Genomic DNA, 21,073 nt, shown 5'->3' on the forward strand with positions numbered 1-21,073 from the left:
TCACAGCACAAGTTATAAAACTAGGAACATCATCACCATTAGCATTATTATTGGTGAGAATAATAACTCACAATTATATGACATTTAAGAGAATGAATTTTACATTAGTGTTAACTACATCTGCATAAGTCCTCGTGCTTTTTATGGCTCACTCAAATTATTCTCTGCATTTAACAAATTACAATCAGGAAACTTTGATTTGCTTGGGTATAGAAACTCCCTCACTCCACTGACAAAAAGTTCTAAACCAGTCTATAATCTGGTAGATAGTCTTTGAAAGTTGCTTAAGGCTGAGAAAACTAGTATTGGAGGCAGGACTTCAACCAAGTCTTCCCAAATCAAAGTCCAGCACTCCTAACCACTATATATAGGATGTCTCTTATTAACAAACCATGATAAATTAATTGTTTAATTCCTTTTGAACTACCACTGCTTGACTGGAAACTTTCTTAATTTAGCTATGATAGGCACTGGGGTTCCGCAGAAGAGAAAATAAGAAAAGATTGATAGAACCCAGAGCTGTAAGAGAAGACTAAATCCCTACTGGATTAAGTCATCCTGGGTAACAATCTATTAAATTTACAAATCTCTATGATGGTTTAGGAAGCCCAAAGGTGACAATTTTGAATTCTGGTCAAGATTTCAACACACTTGCCAAAACTGGAAACTGGATTAATCTTAGCATTAATAGCCTGGCCGTTCTAAATGTTAAACAAGGCATAAAATATAATGTCTTAATGTGAGGAAAGAAATTAATTTTTAAAATCAAGTCTAATTGTGGAAAGCCAATAAAGAGTATCTTTTCACTTGTGTTTCTATATACATTACAGGAATATCAGCATGGCACTGTTTTTTGCCAGATAGTGCTTCTGAAAAGCATTATTTTGAAAATTCTTATTAATGTAGCCACAAGTTCCAGTCATGAATCCCAAAACTTTTATTTTACTGAGAACATCTACTAAAAGAGAAACTCTAATGATTTAAAAACTATAGTCAGGTTAAAAAATTTAATGGCAGGCAAGTTGTGATAAACTATAAAAGAAATTATTCTGTACTTGTGACAAGACCTTTTCTTTGTACACAGTAAATGGTGCCATATGAATAAGTTACTATAATTGTTCTTTCAGGTTTTCTATCTATAACTTTGTAGCATTCTTCTGGGCAATCCTTCAGTTTTCTAACACTGGAGAACACTGTACACAAAGGAGTCAAATAGGTCCTGAGTAATAGTCTTCCAGGTCTATGTTAAACAGGTATCATTTTGGGGCGGCAAGGTGGCATAGTCAAAAGAGCACTGGCCCTGGAGTCAGGATGACATGAGTTCAAATCCAGCCTCAGACACAAACTAGCAATGTGACCTTGGGCAAGTCACTTAACCCCAATTGCCCTCCAAAAATGCAACAACAACAAAAAAAAAGATGTCTTTTTTTTTTTCTTTTTGGAGGGGGGAAGGCAGGTTTTTTTGTGTTATAACTGTCTGAGGCCGAATTTGAACTCAGGTCCTCCTGACTCCAGGGCCGGTGCTCTATTCACTGTGCCACCTAGCCACCCAGGCATCATTTTCTTAGAGAGCTTTTGTCCATTCTGGTCATATTTGCACTAAAATACAGCATTCAGAAAGTAAGTTCCTTGTCTAACACGCATTAGGAGCTGAAAAATAAGCAAGGACAGTATCATAGATCCTAGAACAATTTCAGTTCTGTTATCCATATTCTTCCTACACTTCCAATTTCTTTCCTTCAATTCACAGTTTAAATGAGCCCTCTGGGGAGGAAAGTAGTAGGTCCCACTGGACCTCTGAGTAAAACAATAAGCACAGAAATGAATATATAATTTTTCTACTTAAAACCACACAACTATACTGTGTCAACCCTTTTAACGGAAAGACTAGGGGCATCCTACAAAACTATTTCATTCTTAAATTTTCTGTAGGAAGTTTCCAATCTTTGCATTAAATTAATGAAAAAAATTTTAATGCCTTAAGTGAAATTTAAGCAATATACAACTATGTTGAATTAATATTATCTTGCACAAAGATTCTCTCATCCTTCTTATGTTCTTTGGCTATTAAAAAAAAAATAAGTTTCCTCAGGAAGAAGAGGCATGGGGGCAAGAAAACTGAGGTGATGGATGCAACATTGATTACCAAGAATCAAAGAGGAAAAAGAGAATGCAGGCAGTGCTCACAGGAAGGGAAAGAGAATTAGCTGAAGTTTGCATTCTGTCCTAATGAAGGAAAAATAATAGTAAACTATATTCATCAACTCTAATTAGCAATTAACCCTGAAAACACACTTTTCCTTTTTTTTTCTTTTCTTTTTTTGCTTTTCGTAGGGACAGTTGGGGTTAACTAACTTGCCCAAGGTCACATGGCTAGTAAGAGTTAAGTTTCCAAGGTAGGATTTGAATTCAGGTCCTCCTGACTCCAGGGCCAGTGCTCTATTCACTGTGGCACATAGCCATCCCATGAACACACTTCTCTAAATGCATAATTTTAACTTGTCTTTTTTTGTTGTGGTTCCCCCTCCACCAAAAAAATGGGAAAATAATAAGATGGAGGGTCTGGAAGATGGAATGCTAAGAGGAAGTTTCTCTTCTTAAATTCAGTTTTTAGCTATCCAAGCCACCATCTTATCTAAAGTTCAGTCAATTTTTGAAGCAGAAGTACTTCCCAAAGAATATAAATGCATAAATTCTGATCTATGGGGTGAACTGGGTGGAATTTTTGGAAGATGTATCATTTCTATCTTTAAAGAGCTTATGTTCCAACCCAGAATGAGACATCTACTTGTCTACTAAAATTAATCAGTCAACAGACATTATTAAGCACCTACTATGTACCAGGTACTGTGCTAAATATGTGGTGGCAATGTAATAAGCCTTTAGCTTATATTCCACTGGGGAGACAAGTACTGGGAGAATATATACAAAATATACCAATAGAGGAGCTGGGGGAGTAGTTAAAAAGCCTCAAGAACTACCTCATTCAAGAAGGGGAATCAGGAAGGAGACTCCTTGATTCAGGTGGCACTTGAAATATTGAGTCTGGAAGGAAGCTAATAGTTTAAAAAAAAAAAAAGTAAAGATGAAAAGGAAAAGCCTTGCAAGCACATGGGCCAGAACATGGGAAAGCATGGAGGTAAGCAGGCGACAGGATGTCCTATATTGGACTAAGTAGGCTATGTTGGTTAGAGCAATGTCTGTATGGAGAATTAGCACATATTAGAAAGCCTGGAGAGAGAAGCTGCAGCCAGACCGTGAAGGGCTTTTAATTCCAGAGCAGTCTGTATTTTATCCTAAAGGCAATAAATAGCCAATTATGCTTCTTCAGAAGCAGTGACATAGTAAGGCTTGTGTTTCAGGGCTATTAACAAGTAATCAAAAACTAAGACCAGACCTTTTCTCCTATTATGTTCAGAAATAGAAATGAACTTGACTATATGAATAGGTGGGAAAGTGGAAAATAAATATTAATGTTCCTACAAATAAATCCAATGACCCCACACTGGTGAATAAGCACCACAGTGTCGGGAAGTAAACATGCATGCATAAAAGCTTATGGATTAGGCAGCTAAATAGCAGCTGATGATTTATCAAATTAATCTGAGGTTTTAAAGCTCATCTGAACCCAAGTAGTTTTCTGATGTTGTTTGGGTTTAAAGGAGAAAGGGTAGGGGGAGAGAGGAGGCAATCTGCTAATTTTTTTCATGCCCACCTCCAAAAGGTCCCTTGAAGAAAGGTAACCTAGAGGACCCTTTACTTTTCCCAATTCCAGACTTCTCTTAGATAATAGTGGCAAGAAACTAAGTAAGTAGGTAAGAACTTTCCTTTTATTAGCAATGAATCATCCAAGAGAATGTAACATAAATTATGTATTTTTATCTAATTCTACTTTGTCCAAGGACTACAATCAAGCAAATGAAAAAAGAACTGAACTGTAGCTGAAAAACCAACAGTCCCTGAAAACATTAGATAAAGCGTACCTCGCCCTCCTCTTGGCAGGGAGGCAGAGGGTTATGAGGGCCAAATGCTGCAAACATTGTCAGACCAGGTCACTGGCTGGCCAGTGTTAACTGTGTTATTGCTTGAACAGTTTTCCCTTGTTGCCAGGGAGGGTTCAGTGAGGTAGGAAAGAGAACACACATACATACCCCCCACAATGACAGTGAGCTTAAAAACAAAAGGCAGCAATAAAAGCTTATATAGAGAGTCCTAAACTGGTCACCACTGCTGGTAGGAATGAGCTGGAAAGGCCAGGCCCGGGGACAGCAGATTAGGGCAGCTGAAGAAGGACAGGCAGGGTCCTCTAGGGCTGCCCACCCACACATCACCTCGCACATGCGCAAGGCTACCCTGCTCCTCCGGTCATACAGATTCTTTTTCCTCCAGCCCTCCCCCCAAACAGATAGCAGAGGAAAATGTTTCTCCCTCCTTCCCCCCACTCAAAAGTGCCTAAGCCCCTACTCTTAGGGAGGGACTAAGCAGCCCTCACCTAGCCTTTGCCAAACTGTGAAAGGTTATCACCAAGAGGGATCGGAACGCTCCCTACCCATTCCCGGGACCCTGACCCAGGAGATGAACAGCTTACTCAAGCAGGAGGTGGGGTGAGAGTGGGTGGAGAGGAGAGAATGGTGATCTGCATTGGGAATGGGAAGAAGCCACATGACGTCAGGGTTCCCTACAGAATACTGAAGTATAGAAGTATGAAATCATCAACTCCCTCTTCTGGATCGTAACCTCAAAGGTCTTCTCTGTTTGCAGCCCCTTCCGCCGCCTCCTCTCATACTCTGAACGAGGCAAAATGATACGCTACCCAGGCAATATTAACAACAACAAATAATTCACTCTGAATTTAGGTTTGGGGAAGCCTATGAGTAACAAGTAGTTGCTGGTGTGAAATTTCTGTACCACACATCAATTCTGAAAATGCTTGTCCTAAAATTACCCAACAGCTCTCCCTGGTAGAAAAACTCTTATTCATGTTAACAAAGTACAAATTTGGTTCAACTCAAATTACAAAAATTCTCATGTATCCTAATATGGTCTTCTGGAAAAAAAAGGATTACAAATAGCCTTTACCCATAGCAAGATCTGATATTTACTAGGTAGGTAGGTAGGTAGGTAGGTAGGTAGGTAGGTAGGTAGGTAGGTAGGGTAAGTAGGGTAAGTAGGGTAGGTAGGGTAGGTAGGGTAGGTAGATAGGTAGATGATGGATAGATAGATAGATAGATAGATAGATAGATAGATAGATAGATAGATAGATAGATAGATAGATAGATAGATAGACAGATAGATAGAGATTGTATATTTACTAACAAGATATTATGAATATGTTAAAATATATCCTAATAATAAGTTGAAAGTATTTTCTATAATAGACACTTCTCAGGAAGAAATTATGGCTAAATATTTTTGCAAGGAAAATACTGCCAAGAATCAAAAAAAGTATCAAGAAGTCATGGGATAATTTCCCTCATCACCCAAGAATCTGTTATTTTTAAGTTTAGCAAATAGGAAATGAATGACCTCAAGAACTTCTACGAGATGTTCTGGGACAATTTTGTTTGTAATTTTTTTATGGTGGTCTCAAACAAAACAGCTTCTGAATGTATAATCTGATTAAGACTTTTCAGGTCACTAAGCTAAAGGAATCTGGATCATGCTGAAGGTTTACTATATGCTCTCTCAGTCTGTAAACATCTCTCTAAATACACCTCAAAATAAACTTCATACTAAAAATAGAAAGGAGGAGGAAAAAAAAGCCACATCAACAGAAACCAATGCATTTTAGAGCTAGAAAGGACCTCCGAGGTCATCTACTTTAATTGCTATTTTACAGGTAAACAGGAAAGGTATATTTACATAATCTTCTTAACAAAGATATTTAAAGTAGAGTCCCCCTACCCTTGCAGAGCAAAGAGTATAATGTCAGGCTCCCTTTGATGCATTTATTAATTTTGCTTCTCTCTTTTTTTGATTTGCTACAAAGTATCTGAAGAAAGGAGGTTGGAAGAATATATCTGGAAACAGAAGTAATGAAAATATAAAAGATATCAATAATATTTTTAAATAAAATATAGCTCCCTTAATAACAGCCACAATTACAGAATCTCACTGTTGAAATGACCTAAGCAGACATTTAATCCAACACATACAAGAAGATGGATTCCCACTATGACACATCTGGCAAGTGGTCATCTCGTCTTCTCTAATGACTGGGAAGCCACCACCTCCTAAGGCAGCATAATGAAATCCTTTGTCAAAACAAAGCTCCAAGGAAAACCCCAGCACTGAGGCAGCAAGGTATAGTCAAAAGGGCACCATACTTGGAGAATACTAATATACTATTCTAGGGTTCTATCTGTCCTAGAGCGTAATTATGAGGATCTGATCAGATAACCTACATATAAAACAGCAATTTGAAAACTACAAAGCAACACATAAGGAGGATATAATGTTATTAAATGATCTTAAATCATTTAAAATGATAGAGAATGACTATTTTTCATCCTAATACTCAGATTGCTTCTACAAGTCACTGAAAATTCATCTAGTCACAATGATGCAAACCATGTAGTGTACAATGGTCACATTGTAAACCAGGCCATGGATTTTCCTGAAGCCAATTTTGCTGAATTAAGCAGAAAACCTATATAAAACACGCTGGTTTCCATGGTAGTCAGTCTGCTGGACCACAAACTGTTTGAATCTTTTCCGTCCATCAGATTTGTTGATTTATAGTGCTGTGGACAGCAACAGACATCAGAACATCCCATATCTTTTGGCAGTCACATACTGATGTGCAAATAGCCTTATGTTACTAAGAAATCTTTAGTTAATAACTCATGTCAATTATTTCATCACCAAACTGGGCCACGAGCCACAGTTGTTATTCTTGGAGAAATATATATTATACATAATACATAATTTAGGTAAATTTCAGATGATTTATTTATAAAGCCCCCAGAGCTACAAAATGTTTCCAGCTTCAAGGAGCTGACATGCTCTATGGAAGGGGGGGGGGAATAATAACATATTCACACCCAGCTAGCATTTATATTATGCTTTAAGGTTCACAAAGCACTTTATAGGTATCTCATTTGATCCTCACAACCACCCTGGGAGGTAGGTGCTTTTACTATTCCCATTTTCCAGATGAGGAAACTGAGGCTGAGAGGTTAAATGACATGCCTGGGTGTCATACAGTGGGTGTCAGAGGCAGGAATTAAACTTAGGTCTTGCTAACTCCAAGCCCAGGTTTCTGTCCACTGAGACACCTACCCACGTAGCTATGAAGGATCTAAAACACATATACAAAAAAAAAAAGTGGGGGAAGAGGAGGGAACAGAACTAACAACTAGGGGAGAGATCAGGAAAAACGTCTTGAAGGAAGTATGTCTTACACTGAGCCATGGATGGAGCCAGGAATTTTCTAAAAGGAGGCATGGGGTACAACCTGTGCAAAGGTGCTGAGACAGCACGGGAAAAGCCATGTACGAGGAATAGTAAGGAAGCCAGTTTGGCTGGAATCCAAAGCATGTTATGGGGACTAACACATAATCTGCCTGGAATTTCAGGCTGGAGCTGGATTTTTTTGAGATTTAAATGCAAACAGAAGAGTTTGTATGTCTCAACAAAAAGAATACAGTCATCGTCCTCCTCCTCATCATCATAGCAACAATAAAAGCAATAACAACCACCACTCACAACAAGCACTTTGCTCACAAGAACCCTGGGAAGTAGGGTAATGAAAGTGTCATAATTCTCATTTTACAGATAAGGAAACGGGAATCCAGAAAAGTTATGTGACTTAACAGTCACACATTTGGTAAGGGTCAGAACAGAAACTTCAACCCAGATTTCTGACACAGTCAGTGTTTTTTCAAATGTGTCATGAATCAAAAGAAGAAAAATGCTTATCAGAACTAGTCAAGTGACTACATCATAGAGGAATCAAGTGTCAAATGTTCTAATGAAGGGGAGGAGGAAAAAAACATAATTTGCCTATATTTTAATATTTGTGAAAATAGCTTAAGTTGTCTCACCATGAAGAATTCAAGACACTTCAGAAGTTTGCTAAATGGAAGGTACAAGGAGGTACTGTGTAGTCAACAAGTGAGTTTTGACATAGTTGGAGGAACAAAGAGTAAGAGTTGCTTGGTGGCCAGTGACAAATTACATCACCTCGAAAAATGGGGCAAGTTGGCCTTCTCCAATTTCTGGGACCTCTCTCTGAGGGAGAGAGGAAAGGAGAGAGGGAGAGAGGTCTTCCTTTCCAGACTTTAAAGAATGGAACACCAGGGCTCTCAAAGCTACTTGGTAGCATAGTAGGGATGCCTTTAGAATGGACGTTCATTCCAATTTCGAGTGCATTTTACCATGATTAGTCCATGAGTCAGGCAATGTTTTCCTTTTACACTAAGATATCAAAATCAGAGAAGGGTAAAGAGGTGAAAACTGACTTTGTGTTTCCAGATTTAAAAAAAAAAATTTTTTTTATTTTACCTTAATTCCTAAAGATAGATGAGGGAAAGTGACTTAAAACAGTCTTAGAGACTACTATACTTATGCTATATAACAACTTCAGACCATCCTCAACAGAGCTGACAGAAATGTTCATTATTTCAAATCAAATGTAGCAAAAACATTGGCAAACAGCAACAACTCCATGTCATACGCAGGTATACCTGAATGGAAGATAGGGGGGATTTGAGCCGGCTATGAGTGCTCTGTAGGCTTCTTCTGGCGTCTTCTTTAAATAGATTACCTAAGATAAACAAACAGCAACATTTAGATATAAATGCATACACAACATTAATCTGATTGTGTACCAAGTATAATATTTGGTCATATTTTTTCACTCTTTGGACAGACAGCTTAATTACCCCCACTCCACCCCAGTCAATTGCCTCTTCTAATCAAGGAGTTTAGCAGCATTTAGTTCAAGAGTAATACAAAGGGAAAGAAGATTACAAGCTTAGACAAGGAACCATTGAGAAGGCTCTCCAAAAATTGCTTACTAAAGTACCAGTGAACAACAGCATATTTGGAGGGAAGAGTGGGAATGGGAAGACTAATATTGTATTTTATTAATATCTGTTAACCAGAGGCATAGCTAAGGCTTCTTCTCATAGGAATGTCCACAACAGGTAAAAGTCCAAGGTCTTGGTCAGTTGGCAAATGGAAATCTTACATAGGACATGCTCCCATGACTAGGTTTAGGTCTATTTGGTATGAGGGAACCCAGTGATGATTCCTAAACACTAAATAAAAATAAAAGAAACATTTAGAGAATTAGTCTTTACTAGCTACCCTTACAGAAACAAAAGCCAAAAATTATTCATCTTACTACAGATATCGGCAATACCTAAGTCCCAGCTAGCCTAAGTGAAAACTCTTACAAAAAATAGGCACAGATCCCAAGTGACAATTTTACAAAGAGTTTCTTCTCAGTGTCTAGCTTCAAATTATGAAAACCTCCCATGTAAACCACAAATAACAGTAACTACTGACATAATCATGTAATTTAGCATAAGCTATAATACACATGACGGGTGCTCAATAACTATTTAAAGTTTATATAGATAATCTTGTTTGGTTCTGACAACAGCTCTCCAAGGTATAATATCCACTTTACACATTAGGAAAACAGACTGTGAGATGCTAAATGACTTGTCCATGGAAAATACTAAAGCAATCAATCATAAGCACTTAATTAGCATCTACCTATGTTCCAAGCTCTGTGTACAAGATACAAAAAAAAAAAGGGAAATGGTTCTTGTCCTCAAGGAGATTACATTCTAGTGGACAATGAACACATACATACATACATACATACACATGTGTGTATGTGTAATGTGTACACATATAAACACATACATGTGTATGTATTATAAAAGGAAAGAAAGATGTATAAAGCACAGCAAATACATCAGTATGACTCAAGTGTAGCATGTGTAGAAGAGAATATTGGAAAAATAGGGAAAGTGAAGGTAGTGAAAAGCTCTAAATGCCAAACACTTGACTGAATCTGGTGGTCATAGGAAGCCACTGGGGTTTATTAAGTGGGGAGTTGTGACATGGTGAGGCTTGTATTTTAGAAAAATCACAACATTCAAGTGAAGGATAGACTTCGTCCCTTGAGGCAAGGAGAAAAATTAGAAAGTTATTGCAATAGTCAAGGCCAAAGGTAATAAGGGCCTGAACTAGGGTGGTGGCTGGGTGGATGGAGAAAAGACAATGTATATAAATGATATTGTAGAGATAGAGAGGACAAGATTTGACAAGCAACTGGATATATGCAATGAGTGAGAGTAAAGCATCAAGGATGGAATTGAGAAGGCAAACTTGGGAGAATGGAAAGAATGTTTAACATATAATTTACTGGTTAAGTTCTCCAGGACATTTGTAGCATGTACATTTTTCATCTATCAGCTCAAGAAAGACATTGAGCTTCTGGTATATAATTCTCATCATCACTAAACAAAGGATGGTACATGAATGTAATGGATTAGAAACTATGAAAGAAAGGGATTCAGAGAAACTTGGGAAGGCTGATATGAACAGGTGCAAAGTAAAGTAATCAGAACCAGGAAAGCCATTTATATAATTATGTACATATTATATATGTATACATACATATATAAAAATGTGTATAAAAATAAAATGTGTATATTAAAAAGTATAAAAAATATATAATTACATACAATAATGTAAAGAAAAAAATTTTAATGTCTTAAGAACTGTGACCAATGAACAATCAGGACACCAGAAGACTGAACATGAAGTATGCTATCATCTCTTAGTAGAGAAGGGATAGACTAGAGACACAGAATGAGACACATTTACAGTCATTACAAATGTGTAGAATTGTTGTGCTTGATTATTTGTTACAAGACAAGGGTTTATTTCTTTTTGGGTGGGGAGAGGGGAATTTTGATGATGAAGAGAAACAGAGGAGGTGGTGATAGTGATGCTCTTGTTAAAAAAAACAATGAAACATTTGAAAATAAATAGAAGAGAACAGAAGGACAATCAGAAAGGGACACATGCCCGCAGGAAAGTGCTGATGCTATCAGGTTAGTTTTAAAGTTGTTGCTGTTCAGTTGTGTCCAACTCTCAGAACAGGCCAGATCTGAACTCACAAAGATGAGTCTTCCTCACTCAAGGCCCAGAACTCTATCCACTATGCCACCTAACTGCCTAGCTTCTTTAAAAAACCAAGTTGTACACAAAAGATTTAGAATTTTATATTCAGTCCTCTTTTTCTTTTTTTCTTTGTATGTAGTAATGTTCATTTTTGTCAAGTTCATAATAAAAAAAATTTAATTTTAAAAATAAAATTCTAGCCACCAGTTTGTGTTAGGTATTAGGCAGGCATGTTTATAGCCTGTATATGTTGTAGTGTCTACCCTTTCTTTGCATAATCTACATTGATCACGAAAGTCAGGATCCTTACGGATAACCCTTCTGTAATTATTGTTCTGAATTATCTTTATAAATTCTTTGTTTCCACAGAAAAATAAGCTAGCCATTTTTTTCAATGCTTCTTTCTCAATATATTGTCAGCTAAGTTCATTCAAATAGCAACCGTGAAATGTCTTTTGATTCCATTCTTGGGCCTTTACTGGTGCACGGACTTCAACTAGAGGTAAACTATTTTTGGTAAGATTTGGCAATCCAAGGGCCTCTCCCTGTTACTGGTCTTTTTACTAAGTGGAAGAAGGGAGAGGAGATGGCATTGCTTTGTGATATGATGTCAACTTGTTCCAAAAGTATTGCTATACATTTTTGTCCATTCATCATCAATCCTCTTCTTTTTGATAAGAAAAAAAGTGTCAGTCTCTCTATAGCAAGATTGGGGTGATGGGCCTCATTTGTCATTAATATTGCATAGGTTTCTATTAAGATACTTTTCAGATATCTCTGGTCCATTTCATAGCTCCAAACTGTATATTAAAACTAGTGTTGTAGAGGTGTTAATTGGTTTAAATATGTTCTCATTCAAACTTGATTTCCAAACTCCCTGCCGTGGCACCCTGCCCCTGCTACCGCTACTGCTACCAAGGGAACTGCATCCCTAGAGCTATAATGTCCTAATTAAAAAGAGCCCACTATATTTAGCCATCCCCAGGGCCCCAATCATGTATCACACCAGCCATTTTCCTACTTATTGTCCTGCTGCTGCTGTTGCTGCTGCTGCTGCTGCTGATGATGATGATGATACTAGTGCCCCCAAGAACTCCTATGCTGAAGTTACTCTGTCCAGATTGGTGTAAGCCCACTATATCCAACCATCCTACCCATATGATCATGTTCCTGCCATTCTGCCCTACCCATTCCTGCTGCTAGTGATGTCCAAACTGGGGCTGCTGTCTATTCTATTTGCCCAGAGCCCACTATAAGCCACCAGCCTTAGACCCGTATCCAGGCTTACTCATGGCCATCTTCCTGCGATACTGAAATGTATATATCCTCTCACTCTCCCCCACTGATTTTCATCTCGTGCTCTAGGAACAATAATCAAATCAACAAGATGACTGCTTCTAGAAAGGCTGTGTCAACTGTTTTGCCTAGCATTAATGCTCTATCATTCATTCCCTTGACCATCCCTGTGACTTCACAAACCAAAAGGCTCTTTCTTCCCAGGCCACCATTATCTTAAATATGCTACCTATTTAGAATGAAAGCTCCTAGAAGGAGGGATCAGTGTCTCTTTTGTTTTTGTATCCTCAGTCCTTAGCACATACCTAGCACTATGCAGGCATTTTTTAAAAAATACCTTTCAGAACTGGAAAACTGAGTGGATATCAGTCAATTGGGGAGTGAATGAACAAGCTGTGGCATACAATTGTGATGGAATATTACTGTGAAATAAGCAATGACAGGGGCGGCCAGGTAGCACAGCGAGTAAGAGCACTGGCTCCAGTGTCGGGATGACCTGGGGATCAAATCCAGGCTCAGATCCTCAGCACCACACCCAGAAATAACTGGCCGTGTAACCTTGAGCAAGTTACTTAACCCCAATTGCTTAAAAAAAAAAAAAAGAAATAAGAAATGACTAAAAGGATGCTTTCAGAAAAACCTGGAAAGACCTGCATGAACTGATGCAAAGTGAAATGAGCAGAACCAAGAGAACACTGTATACAGTAATGGCAATACTGTACGATGATCAATTGTGAATGACAACTATTCTCAGCAATACGATGATCTAAGACTGAAAGACTCATGATGAAAAATGCTATCCACTTCCAGAGAAGTAGAATCTAAACGCAGATCAAAAAAATACTTTTTTTTAATTTTAATTTTTCTTGTTTTTATTTTTTGGTTTGTGTTTTCTTTCACAACATAACTAATATGGAAATATGTTTTACATGACTGCACATGTATAATGTATATAAAACTGCTTTCCATCTCAATGATGAAGGAGGAAAGGAACACAGGGAGAAAATTTGGAACTCAAAATTTTTTAAATAAAATGTTTTTTAAAATTACATATAATTGGAAAATTTTTAAATAAAAAAAACCTTTTTATTCATTCATTCATTCATCTCAGGATACCAGTAAATTTTTAGCATGTTCAGTCATAGACTTCTCTTGATAGTTTTCTGCTCAGTATTTCTTACTTGCTCAGTATTCCTTGCCTGAAGTAGACCGGTGTTGTTGAAAGTATTACCCTCCTCTATTGTTTCAAAGTAATCTTGAGATTCAAGATCAAAGCCTTCATTTACCTCGACACACATTAAAAATTTTATACTTAATGAGACCCAAATGGCATTTTTATATCATTGGAGAAAAATACCACAAAATGAAGGAGTTTACAACACACACACACACCCCATTTCAAATAAATATTTACTGAAAATTCTCTGGATTCAGAAGCTTCTTTTTTCCACATGCAAAATTTAGCAGTCCTGTGTTCCATTCCCCCATAAGTTAAAGGTTGGTCACTAAACATGTGGTAAGGGAGGGAACACACTGTCCCAAAGTATTCTTTTCACTTAGGTAAAGGATCTTAGAGATTTGGGGGTTTTTTTGAGGGGGGGATTAACTGCTTTTCAAAATTCATTTTATTTTCAGGTTCACATTATTTTCTTTCTTACTTTTCCTCCTTTTCTTTCCTCCACTCAAAAAGAAAGAAAAACAAAACTAGTTACAAAATATGGGTAGTTAAATAAAACAAATTCCTTCCCTCCACTAAAAACAAAAAATCCACATATGCCTCTCTCTGGAGGGACTGGGGGGGGGGGCAGCAAGTCCTCAGAATTGTAATTGGTAACTATGTTGCTCAGACTATGTTGCTCAGAGTTTCTAAGTCTTTCATGTCTTTACAATATCATCATTATTCTATAAATTGTTCTCTTGATTTTGCTCACTTCATTTTGTATCAGTACAAACAAGTCTTCACAGGTTTCTCTGAAACCATGCTTTCATTTCTTTTAGCACAATAGTATTTCATCACATTCATGTATCATAATGTGTTCAGTCATTCCCTAACTGATGGGTACCTCCCTGAAGAAGGGTTAAGCCATATAGACTGATACCATCCATCCATGTACAACCAAAATAATTTTACTGTCTTTCATTTGGAAGTTACAGTTAGTTCTACTTGAGGAAAATGATAAAACATAAATGCTAGGCAAAACCATAATGAGTTTAAACCATCTCCTTGAAAAATGCTATGTTTTATTGTCAATTGTTCTTACTGTACTGGTAACATTTTTTTTTATTATTTTCCATGTTGAAAAAATAATAGCTAGCATTTATATAGCACTTTAGGTTTGCAGGGTACTTTACAAATATTATTCTGTCTTCACGAAAATCCTGGAAATAGTGTTTATTTCATTTTGCAAATGAGAAAAAAGAAAAAGAAAGGTTAAATGGCAGACCCAGAGTCACACAGTTAGTGTCTAGGGCTAGATTGGAACTCAGGTCTTCCTGACTCCCAAGTTCATCCCTCTATTTACTGTGCCACCCAGCTGCTATCAAATCCTCTGGTCCTTCATTACATTCTAACTTTACTTGGGGCTATTTTATATATTTGCAATACATGATAAGTGTCATGAGGATAGAACTGAGTAAAAGGTTTTACAAAATTCAACAAAGGCAATATAAAAGATATGATGCCTAGAGGCAGTTTTTTCAAAAATTAACAAATCAATAATAATTTGTACTTTATGCGGCTGGAACTTTTTGGTATTCTTTTTGTTCCTCAACCAATCTGCTTTCTTCTAAATGCTTACAGGTTGGGGTGGGAGGATTTCAAGTTGTGAATATTTTGCAGAAAGTACACAAACATGTAACTGGTCTACATTTATAGGAATCACTGGCATTCTCATCTTTTGATAATGGATACAAGGGTGCCATGCCTCTCATTAGAAAATGTGAGATCAGGCTTGCATCTGAGAGAAAGCTCTGAAACATATGAGCCAATAATCCTAGATCTTACTCAGCCCCATCACTTTCTGATTTTACAAAGAAGTCAGCGTTTCTATCACCTCCCTTAACCTAACAGCTCTATCCTTCATTATGCTAACAACGTGCAAGGAAAACAGGTTGTGCCTTACTGGAACCAACTTTCAATCTGCCTTTTGTATTTCTTAGAATTACACCGATAGGGGTGGTGCAGTGAATAGAACACCAGCCCTGGAGCCAGGAGAACCTAAATTCAAATCCGCCCTCTGACTCTTAACACTTACTAGCGGTGTGACCTCCGGCAAGTCACATAACCCCAATTGCCCTGCCTTCCTCCCTCCAAAAACAAACAAACAAAAAAAAAAAAAGCAAGAACTACACAGATGACCAGAAATCTTCCATATCCTCATTCTTCTGTGGTTTTCTCTAGTTCCTGATTTCTTTACTTTTCAGGTTACTGTAATATTTTTTGATTAATGTTGAATTATTTATTTTATTCCTTGGACTTCTTTGGCCTCTTGTGCACCTCAACCTTTTGACTTTTGCTTTCAATTGCAGACTATAGAAATTTTTCCACATATTTCTGTCTTACTGCCTTTAACTGGGCAATGCTATGTTTTCTACTATGTTTACCAGCTAGATCTTGACGTAATCTCCCAATGCCTTTCTACAGATCTTCAACAGCTCTCTCAAGTTGCTTTTGTCATGGTAGAATTTGATGCTTATCCTTAGTGATATTCCCTGATAGTGTCATTTTCCTCAGATACTCAACTGGTAAACTGGCCAGCAATACACATAGTATGATTTAGAGCTGAAGATCTCTCCACCCCTCCCTGATAAAAGCAGTATGAAGTCCTTGCTTAGAACTGGAGAAATCTTTTTTTCAAGTGTGTTAGATAACTTTAGTTTTCATATTTTCAGTGCATTCCATACACACTCTCATGGCTTGCCTATGTGAGTCCCCCCTCTACTTTAGTCTCTGCAATGGTGACCTTAGTACTGCTGATTTGTTCTGATGACACGGTTCACCATCTTGTGCTATCAGAACACAATGAAGAATTGCTTGCTCACGTCAAGCTGATTTCTATAATGGATCCCAGCAGGGCCAGCATATAACGCTGTGCTACCGTCCAGAGAAGCAGTTTCATCCCAAAGGCCAGGGTGTTAGCCTAATCACTGGCACCACTAGAACACAACCAACTTTCAGGATTCCTGCCCAGCCTCCAACAACAATATACATTACCCTGGCTAACATTCCCTTATTTTGATGCTGACTCCCATCTCACAACATAGACAATGGCCTGGCCTTTGAGGAGACTTTTATTATAAAAACTATACGATATTACATATTATATATCACAATTTGTACAATTATTCTATAATAATAATCCTCAATCATGTTGGTTAGGCAAACTACACAGAAACCAAAATTAATCAAGTCCTCAAAAAGTCCTTAAAATGTGTAAATGTACTGACCCTCAAGAAGAAGACGCAGGTCTTTAAAAATACAACTTAATAATACCTGATAAATAAGTAACAACATCCAATTAAACAAAGTTATCCTTTAAAAAATCAGCTTCCAATAATAAAGTTAAATCTGGGTTCAGGTCTGTTGTGATATGCAAAGATAGGTTATAGTGATTTCTCAAATTTTTAATTACCTCACTCTTCCTAAGAAAGCTTGTAACATCTACATTAGGCTAAGAAAGTGAAGAGCAATCTGGAGAAAGCACACACATATTCCCTTCCCACTTCACGGTCTTCTCAAGCTCTGTTCCCACCATAAAGTGGTTCTTTAAACAATTTTGCTGCTCATGTCACATGCATGACTTCACACATGTGGCCAATGTTCTCACACAGTAAACTGAGACCCCTTGTTTTTATTTTTATCCAAGTGCTAAAATATTAATAACTGCAAAATGAAACCCAGCAGATGCCATTCCATGCAACACAGTTCCACGGACATAACAATGACATCATACAGCAACGTGGACCCAGGTTGGGGAGGGAAATAATATTCTGAAATGAATGGCTTCCCTTATTCAGAATAGTGTAATACCAGAAAAGTGTAATGCCACCCATGAGATTTCCATTTGATAGCTGAGGATATACTACTTTCTAATAACCAAGTCTCCTTGGGCACTTTTCCAGATAAGAAACTTAAGACATAGCCTGCTGCAAGCCCTACAAATAAAAACCCAGTAAACAAACACACAAGTTAACTGGAGATAATAATTACCCTTTCTAACCTCTGCCCCCTGAACCTCTCCTCATCAAGTGTTTTATATCCCTTATACTTGGGATCATGACATAAAAGATTTAGAACTGGCAGAAACCTCATAGGTCAACTATTCCAACTGTCTCACTTTACAACTTAGTAAACTGAGGCCCATGGGTATCAGGTCATGGAGACAGTAAGTAGCATCACAAGGATATAAGTTTCTTTTGACCATAAATTTAATGGTCATTTCAGTATTCTGTGATTGACTTCAGAAAAAGTGTAAAAATAAATGCACCTATTCCCGGTCACTTGACCAACAAGATGAGGGACTTGACCTTTTCTCCAGTTCTCATGACCTCTCAAACCAAAGGTTAAAAAGATAAAGCAACTTCAACTGCATCCATGGTTTTGGGCACCAGGAAACCAAAAGAGTAAAAAAAAAACTTTATGAACTCTAATGCCTAACTTTAGCTCTACTCCCACCCAGCACCTCCCTACTGTCCATCACACATCCAGCAACAAGGTTGCACTAGACAACCAACTCTTGGGCTTACAACAAAACACCCTAAAATCCAGTTCCCTCCCTTTTACACAGACCTTGCATTATGGATATGGAAGCCTCAAACTGCAAACATTTGCTAAGATCTCCTTAGTCAGAACCCTAGCAGTGTTCTGGACTGCAAAAGATCTCTCTGCAGGAGAACAAGGAATAATGGGAAAGGAGCAAGACATGTCTGAACTTGAAACAGAACTCAATCCTACAGCACCCCAGTCCCACCCCTGAAGACCCAACTGGAAATGATAGAAATCACCCCAAGCTGCAAAAGCAAACCAGCGTGTATTGCCAGGGAAGAGAACTGTGAAATAAGGGAAAGAATAGGGCATTGTGGGAGTAGGAGATGGAGGTGGAGGTGATAAAGGGCTGTGTGACACTCCATTAAACCTAAAGGGGAGGAGCCTAGCATTCACCCAAGGCCAATTCTTTTTTTTAATAACTTTTTTTTTTTTGCTTTTTGGAGGGGGGAAGGCAGGCAATTGGGGTTAAGTGACTTGCCCAAGGTCACATGGCTAGTTTTCTGTGTATGTATCTGAGGTCGAATTTGAACTCAGGTCCTCCTAACTCCAGGGCCAGTACTCTATTCACTGCGCGGCCTAGCCGCCCCTCAGGGCCAATTCTTTTCCCTGCAAAAATCACTCAGGGCAGAGACCTAGGCTGGTGAACCTTAGAAGCCCAGCCTGGAAGGAGGCTAAAACATTTTGAGATCCAGTGCACAGGGAAAACACCATCAGAGAAAAAGGAGTTTAAAATATGAGCTATAGGTGAAAATAAGGAGAAAAAGACTGACATTACCAAAGATCCTAATTACCAAATTGTCAAAGGAAGAAAACTCAAAGACCTTGAGCACAAGCAGATAAACCAACAAGGAAAACTTGACTAGCAGAAGAAAATACAATCCCAGATCTAATAAATGAATTCAGGCATCATTTATGAATAAATAATGCAAAAGAAAAGAAAATGATTCAATACTGGATGAGAGGACCATGTGACTTATTTTGAGAACATGCAACCACAACACACTGTTCTTGAGTAGTTTAAAAGAAAAACAAAAATTGTTGAGCAGGATTTAAGGCCTAAACACCAGAAATAAATAGCAGAATAGAAAACTTGAACCTGAAATGGGACGTCTCACTAAGAAAAATAGTTGAGAATACAAATACATGAAGTGAAGGATAATTTAGAACAAAAACCAATAACATGCTGTCCATTCAAACAAAACATACTGATCTCAAAGATAGAATGTGTAGAGAGAAACTAAGGATTATAAATCTCCCAGAAGAACATGTCCAAAAACCTGAATACTATCATGTGAATAATATAGTAAAATAACACAAGAAAACTGCCTAGAACTTCTGAACATAGAAATCAAAATGCCAATTGAAGCAATCCAAAGATTGCCTCAAGGGTGGAAAAAAGTCCAAGGCTCTAAACTCCAAGACATACAGTTCAACAATTCAATTCAGAAACCAAAAATTTTGTAAGCTACCATGAAGTACAAAGGAAAGAAAATGGGAATAACATAAGACGATTTTGGTCCTAACAGATAATACAAGAAGGAATGGAGTATTGTGTTCATTAGGGCAATGGAATTCAGGATGAATCAGCCCAGGGTGAGATGCCCTGCAAATACGAGATTAAGTATGAATGAAAAAAGATGGATATTCAATAATAAGGAAATTTTTGAAATATTCTTAGAAAGAAAACTATTCCTGAAGAGATGATTTGCTTCATGAACACCCCAGATAACAGACATGCAGGAGGGGTGAACTAATAAAGCTGCCTGTAGCAGCAAGCACCCTAGCATACCCAGGATGGCTGCTAGCACAGGTTCTTAGATCCACTTTTCTAAAAGAAAGCAACTCAAAAGGGGTTAACAATCTTACTTTAATCAAACATTTATCATTTATCTAGTTCAGTGGAAAAAGTCAGCACCCTGAACTTCAGAGAAAACAAACAGAAGTTACAAGCAGACAAAAAATACAGATGGAGAAACAGACCAGCAGACAGGGCTTCCAGTTTTCTCACCATTACATCCATACCTAGTTAGTTACCACAGAGAGAAGCACCAACATCTAGGGTTTCAAAGCTGGGGGACTCAACAGCTGCCCAGAGTCTCATCTGGCCAAATCACACAACTCTTCTCATGAGTGAGCCCCAAAGCAAAACCTCACATCAGGGTATATATATAGCTTTCTCCAGGGTCAGAGAATATCACAACCTTCGTGACCCACTGCCCAATCACTAAGTAACAAGGTGTGTGCATTCCTGAAAAACAAGCTTCCCACCACAGGCTCCATGTGCCCACATTCAGCCTATTAGGGGGCAGAGTATATTTTCAAATCAGGAAAGGTCCTCAAATTCACTTAAGCCTGTCAAGGAGCAGGGAAGATCTTCAAATTCTCATTATCATTATACTGCCAAGGAACATCAACAGCAGCAATGACAGCAGAGACCAGTGAGAGACTTCTTTCTAAATATGTATATACAATATGCCTAGGGTAAAAGCAAAAGTCAGGTAGAGGTATTGGTGGTGAGATAGGCCTGGGGCATTCTGGACACAACCTCTCAGTATCATGCCTACAGGTGAATCAATGTTGTCTGTGGGACTCCTTACATAATGGGAGAGTGCATAAAAGGAGGGGGGAGAACAAAGGGGAGTGTGTGATGTACTGTGGTCAAGTCAAAGACTGGTAATGAGGGAAATGTGACAGCTGTGGTTTTTCAGGAAGAGAAAAACCTATTGAGGAACGAATGAGGAAGTGGGGGGGGGGGGGACCGAAAAGGGTAGCGGGAAAAGTAACAGATCCTGTTTTGATGCTGGGAGAAAGTTCCTATAACTGAAGAGGGATGTTCTCTGAAGAGAGAAAGGAATCTTGCAC

The 21,073-nt window shown here is 38.0% G+C and overlaps 1 protein-coding gene across 2 annotated transcripts in view; it reads right to left on the bottom strand.

The window, feature by feature from the left end:
* The window catches only part of CDC14A (cell division cycle 14A), a 208,905-nt gene that overhangs the window by 93,352 nt on the left and 94,480 nt on the right, over positions 1-21,073 (bottom strand). The window contains exons 5-7 of one of the 2 annotated variants that reach the window (XM_069090526.1): positions 8,678-8,767; positions 6,414-6,426; positions 4,498-4,541 (exon numbers count right to left, since the gene is read on the bottom strand). In XM_069090526.1, coding sequence (XP_068946627.1) covers positions 4,498-4,541; positions 6,414-6,426; positions 8,678-8,767 — 147 coding nt within the window. The remainder of the gene's footprint in view (positions 1-4,497; positions 4,542-6,413; positions 6,427-8,677; positions 8,768-21,073) is intronic. The other variant, XM_069090525.1, reaches the window with a different exon arrangement.

Source organism: Petaurus breviceps, unplaced genomic scaffold (genome assembly GCF_028583685.1).
Source record: "Petaurus breviceps papuanus isolate PSGF00001 unplaced genomic scaffold, PetGlider_PUasm1.0 186, whole genome shotgun sequence".
Lineage (NCBI taxonomy): Eukaryota > Metazoa > Chordata > Mammalia > Diprotodontia > Petauridae > Petaurus > Petaurus breviceps.